The sequence below is a fragment of the Physella acuta genome, unplaced genomic scaffold (assembly GCF_028476545.2).
Source record: "Physella acuta isolate Inbredline_101_S28 unplaced genomic scaffold, ASM2847654v3 ptg002106l, whole genome shotgun sequence".
In the NCBI taxonomy this organism is placed as follows: Eukaryota; Metazoa; Mollusca; class Gastropoda; family Physidae; genus Physella; species Physella acuta.
In genome coordinates this window covers 215,268-221,267 of record NW_026733607.1, presented here as the reverse complement: position 1 = coordinate 221,267, position 6,000 = coordinate 215,268, and the positions used below count along the sequence as shown (strand labels likewise).

Here is a 6,000-nt window from a genome sequence, read left to right as displayed (position 1 = left end):
GTAGCATAAAATTTAAATCCAGGTACTTGATCATTGACAATACAATTAGAGTAAACATTGTGCTAAGCACAAGTAATATTTTAAAATAGAATATCTTGCACAGAAAGAATCTCAAACCTTAACAAAAATTATATAAAAAGATATAGAAGCTAGTTATTTCCCTAAACACAGGAAAAAATAACATTAAAAAACAAGTTGTAGGAAGTTACCACCCTACAGTTGTTCCAAAAAGAAGTGTGTAACGAAACTGGATACAGTGAAAATTGTATCCCAGATAAATATATTGCAATAAATGACTAATGTCTCACCCTCTTTTTAACATAGCATATTTATGCATTAGGATGGTCTTGAGGTTTTCTATAAAAGTTTTCCTTTCTTTCTCTTTTTCAGTTTTCACCTCCGCCATAAGAGCTTTATAGTGCTGAATGTATGGATCATTTTTATACTTCTTTGAAGTCTCTTCAACTGAAATAAACCAAATGTTTAAAAAAGACAACATATCTCATCTGTTTATTTATTATCATTTATTTTTATAATCTCTAGATTTTTACCCTGACACTTTATAATTTTATACCAATATATGCTTTTATAAGATGAAGTTTTATTGGTACATTTCGCTGAAACGCCTTGTCTCTTTAACTTTAAACAAAAATGAAACTATGAATTAAAAGAAAACTAATTGAACTGAACAATCTGTGACAGCTAGTTTGTGATTAAAATTTAAACAAGATGTTAAGGCCCTATTTTACAACAATTAAAGATATATTTTTCTACAGTGATAATTGCAAAATATGACCAAGATTATGTTGATTCATCAAAGGTGCCAAAAAAACAACTATGACGTATCAGAAATTTAACTTGATGGTAGGGTCTGCTAAATATAAAAAGAATAGCAAAAAGAACAGAGGGTTTCTATAATTTCACAATCCGTCATTTTTACTGAGTAAATACAACATTTGAAAATACAGAATGCTATCGGTATCTCAAATAAAATTTTTGTGTTAAATTTTAGCTGCAATCTCTCACTAAACCACTTCTTTTTATGCATATTCTTACTTGAAGAATTCTCATTATCTTTTTGATACTGTAAAAAGTTTTTCCTAACTTTAGCTTCAGTTGTATTGGTAAATAAATACATATAGCAGGATGCAGATCCAGATATAGTGTAGACATTGTGAAAAGTATCTGGTGGAATCTGAAAATATAGTTTGAATGATGTTAGCTGCTCAACTATAGGCCTACAAGAGACCAAAAAATACACATTAAACATACTTTCAGACATATTAGATATAGGCTATATCATCATACTTCTTGTTGTTAAAAAAAGATCTCTCATATATATATATATATATATATATATATATATATATATATATATATATATATATATATATATATATATATATATATATATATATATATATATATATATATATATATATATATATATATATATATATATATATATATATATATATATATATATATATATATATATATATGTATATATATGTATATATATATATATATATATATATATATATATATATATATATATTATTTTTAGCTGTATAGGTCATATTACAAGTGAAATTATCACGATTAATGATGGGATTAGCATGTATTTAAAATATTTGAGACTTCTCAATTAATAATGAAACTTATCAAACTATTTTTCATGTTTCGTGGACACATAAACTAATGAACTCTACTTCACCACCACTAGGTCCAAAACTTATAAACAAGATAAAACAACCACTCGAATGAAAATTGTGTATCCTTATGTCTACTAATGCGTGGGTTCCCAAACTGTGGGTTGCGAAGGGCTTTCTGTGTGTGTGTGGGGGGGGGGGGGGGGGTCGCCAACTGGTAGACTAAACTCTAGCAGTGAAAAAAAACCCAAAGATTTAGAAGAATATCTGAAATTCGGCTTTACTAACATCACTGGAAATTGAATAGAGAAGAAGCAATGAGCACTGTGCAAAGTTGTTCTCAATCATGAGTCTATGAAACCTTCAAAACTAAACGTCATTTTCAGACGAGTCATTCGGAACCAAAAACGATATGGAGTTCTTTCGTCTGCATAAAGTTAGTTGCAAATGTCAGAGACTTGATTGAACAGGAAGTTTTTACCAAGGCAACACGGCGTTAGTGAAAGCATCAAATGAAGTCGCTGTAGAAATCGCCCAACAAAAAAACCTCTCACACAATATGAGAAAATCTCATCAAATTCTGCATGTTGAAGATGTTGAAATTAATTCTTGGGAATTCCAGTGCAGTAAAGATGCAACAAATATCTCTTAGCAGACATGTCCGTAGGTGTTAAAGGACAAATTTTAATGAAATCAAGCTTTCACTATTGTTTGCTTTTCAAGTTGATAAATCAACAGACGTGAGTTCGTGTTCGCAGTTGCTTATCTTTGTGAAATATATTCATTCAGATATTAGCAAAGAAAAGTTGCTATTATGGGAAGATATCATGGAGAAAATAAAAACGTTTTTTGAAACTGGATGATCAAAATGGGAAAACGGCTGCATGGATGGTGCGCCATCTTTGGGTAAAAATCGGGCTTTCAGAAAACAGTAAAAGATTTAGCTCCCTAAAGCAAGGGAAATCCGCTGCACGCCCTCACCAGAAAGACTTCATTGCTAATAAAAGTCATAAATTATATTAAATTTGGAGCCCTAAACACCAGTTTGTTTAAAGAACTGTGCGAAAACATGAATAAAGACCACAATGTTCTGCTTTTCTTCACTCGAGTGCGCTGGCTGTCAAATGGAAATGTTGTGAATCGTGTTTTTGAATTGAAAGATGAAATCAATTTGTTCTTGGAAGTGCAAGGGAATCGAGACCTTATGAAGTACTTCAACGACAAATTGTGGTTGGAGAGAGTATAATACCTAGCAGATATATTCGAACATCAACATCAGCTTAACCTGAAGCTTCTGGGAAAATGAACGAATATTATCTCTTTTCATGATTATCAAAACTGCAAAATTGGCGAAGAAAATTAAATCTTGGATATATTGCCACGTTCGATGAATCTGATCGTGAAGTAAAAAAAATATTTTTTAAAGATGGGATATCTTGAATTTCTTAGCATCGAACTGCTTCCCTTGACATTGCGAGCATTCCCGATGAATTACAAGACTGGATTCTTAAATTTGCGAAATGATTCCGCGTCAGATGAAAAACTGCTCAAACAATTTTGGTGTACTTTGCACCATTTATACCCAAACGTGAAATTGATTGCCTTTCGAGTTTTAGTTCCTTTTGTGTCTGCATATCTTTGCAAGAATAGATTTCAACACTTCTCCAATTAAAAACAAAATAAAGAAATAAATTAAATGTTGAGATGAGGTTGGCGTTAACAAAAACACAACCGCGAATGTTGAGGCTAGTTAATAACATGCCATTTTACTCATCGTATTAAAACAATTGTCAAGAATGAGTCGTACATAAATCTTATTTTAGTGCTTATTAATTTCCACACTAATTTTGACGTTTTAATTCTATGGGAGTCGCGGGTTATTTAATTTCTATAAAAGGGGTCTTCACTCGAAAAAGTTGGGAACCACTGCCCTAATGTACACGATGTTTTGTTTTTGTTACTCGATATTTGTTGTTGAATTAATTGGTCTGACAATTAAACTAAAAACACCGATCACACATGATTTGTTAATTTTTAAATGTTTTAAGGAAAATCAGTTAACAGATATTTTAGGCAAACTCAAATTTTGCACTCCGCACATAAACTACAATTCAGGAATAAAACTTCAATAAAAACTTCAATAAAAACTTTTTAAAACAAGCTTGTATGTAGTAATGGACTTTGAAAAAGCGGGAGTGATCTCCCCTAAACTTACTCAAATCTATCTTCCATCTTCTTTCTTTCTTTCCATCTATCTAATATATCTAATCAACTATCTAATCAAACTATCTAATCAAACTATCTAATCATCTGTCTAGTCATCTGTCTAGTCAATCAATCAATCAATCAATCAATCAATCTATCTATCTATATATCTATCTATCTATCTATCCTATCTATCTATCTATCTATCTATCTATCTATCTATCTATCTATCTATCTATCTATCTATCTATCTATCTATCTATCTATCTATCTCTCTCTCTCTCTCTCTCTCTCTCTCTCTCTATATATATATATATATATATATATATATATATATATATATATATATATATATATATATATATATAAAGCAGTGAGTGTGTGTGTGTGAGTGTGTGTGGGTGTGCGTGTATGACTGCCTGTCTGTCTTTTATGCATTTCTACACCTTTCATCCGATCGCCACGAAACTTCTGCGGAAAAAAAAAATTCAAATTCGCAGGGGAGGCGCCATTTCTTTCTTAATATACGGGATATAAAAAATAAAAGTCGATTTCGGTTTGACATGTTCATTCGTGTACCATGAAACTTTGGGGTGATGATTAGAACACTCAAGGTAAGGGTTCTGCAAACAAAAAAAAAATAATTTTGCAAGGGCGGCGCCCCGGGAGGGAGCGATTTTTTCTCTATATACGGTATATAAAAATAAAAGTTGATTGTGGTTTCACACCGTTCATCCGATCGCCATAAAACTTTGGGGAGTTCATTAGAACACTCAAGGGAAGGGTTCTGTAAAAAAAAATATTTAAAGTTGCATGGGCGGCGCCACGGGAGGGTGCGATTTTTCTCTATATACGGTATCTAAAATAAAAGTCGATTGCGGTTCGACACCGAGTGCATTAAAACTTTGGGTTAGTTGATGAGAATACTCCCCATAAGGTTTCTGAGGGTGTGGAGGGGGTATTTAACTTCGAACGTGTTGCCCCGGCAGAAGTCGATGTGGCGCCCCGGTCTTTCCCGTGAGTGCTATGGCGCCTACGTTCGTTTCAAACAGTTAGACAGACTATTGATAGGATGGCGTTCACTAAACATAATCAGGCGCGTACGCCGGCGCCCCAACATGGTGCGATCTGGCACTCCAGGCTTTTTTGGGCGGTAGTGTAGGAAACCCGTGTCCCGATAAATATAAATATGATCCAAGCGCAGGCATGTTTAACATTTAAATAACTCAATTTTAGAAAACAAGGTCACGCGTCTAAGAATATATGATTGGTAACGCATTCCTAATATATTTCGTCACATTTATTTTTGTCTTGATGCATCGCTAAACCTTTCAACTCATCGCCCTGAAACTTAGAGAAGTTGTTGAGAATACTCCTGGTAAGGTTTCCGCGAAAAACAAATTTCAATGGGGCGTTTAGTCATTCACCAAATTGAATCGTAAGCGTTCGCGGGCTACCGACAGGGTCCAATTTGGCGAATTTATATATATATATATATATATATATATATATATATATATATATATATATATATATAAAGCAATGTATGTTTGTGTGTCTGTCTGTCTTTTATGTATTACTACACCTTTCGTCACATCGCAATGAAACTTTGGGAAGTTGTTAACTATGTTCCTGGGAAGGTTTCTGCGGGGAGAAAAATTCAACTTCGCAGGGGCGGCGCACCGGGAGGCTGCGATTTTTCTCAATATACGGTATATAAAAAAAAAGACGGATGCTGTTCGACACTGTTCATCCGAGTGCCATGAAACTTTGGGGAGGTGATGAAAATACTCCCGAGAAGGTTTCTGTGAACAAAATAATTCAAAGTTATTATGTACGGCGCCCGGGAGGATGCAATTTTCGTCAATACACAATTTGGCGGCTATGTTAGCACTTGGCATCAGTTAATCGGGCGTCTTGCATAGCGGGTAACGGATACGACTATATTCAGCCGTAAAACTTCAACAAGCGCAACAGTTGGCGTCCAGTCGATTGCCCGACCAGAAGCGCCACGGGCTCCCCTGCGAGCACTATTGTGCTTACTTCGTTAAATAAAAAGCTATACACTAAAGACACAAGGAGCAAAAGTAATCGTTGACTATATCACACCTGCAGGTTTCGCTTTCGTACCCTGTGCTTTCTC

The 6,000-nt window shown here is 33.9% G+C and overlaps 1 protein-coding gene across 9 annotated transcripts in view; it reads right to left on the bottom strand.

Annotated features, from left to right (window-relative positions):
* Positions 1 to 308: 308 nt before the first annotated feature.
* The window catches only part of LOC131932184 (vitamin K-dependent gamma-carboxylase), a gene marked incomplete at its 3' end in the record, with an annotated part of 68,174 nt that continues 62,482 nt past the window's right edge, over positions 309 to 6,000 (bottom strand). For all 9 annotated transcript variants that reach the window (XM_059289053.1, XM_059289052.1, XM_059289051.1 and 6 more), the window contains 2 exon segments: positions 309 to 465; positions 1,057 to 1,195. In XM_059289053.1, coding sequence (XP_059145036.1) covers positions 309 to 465; positions 1,057 to 1,195 — 296 coding nt within the window.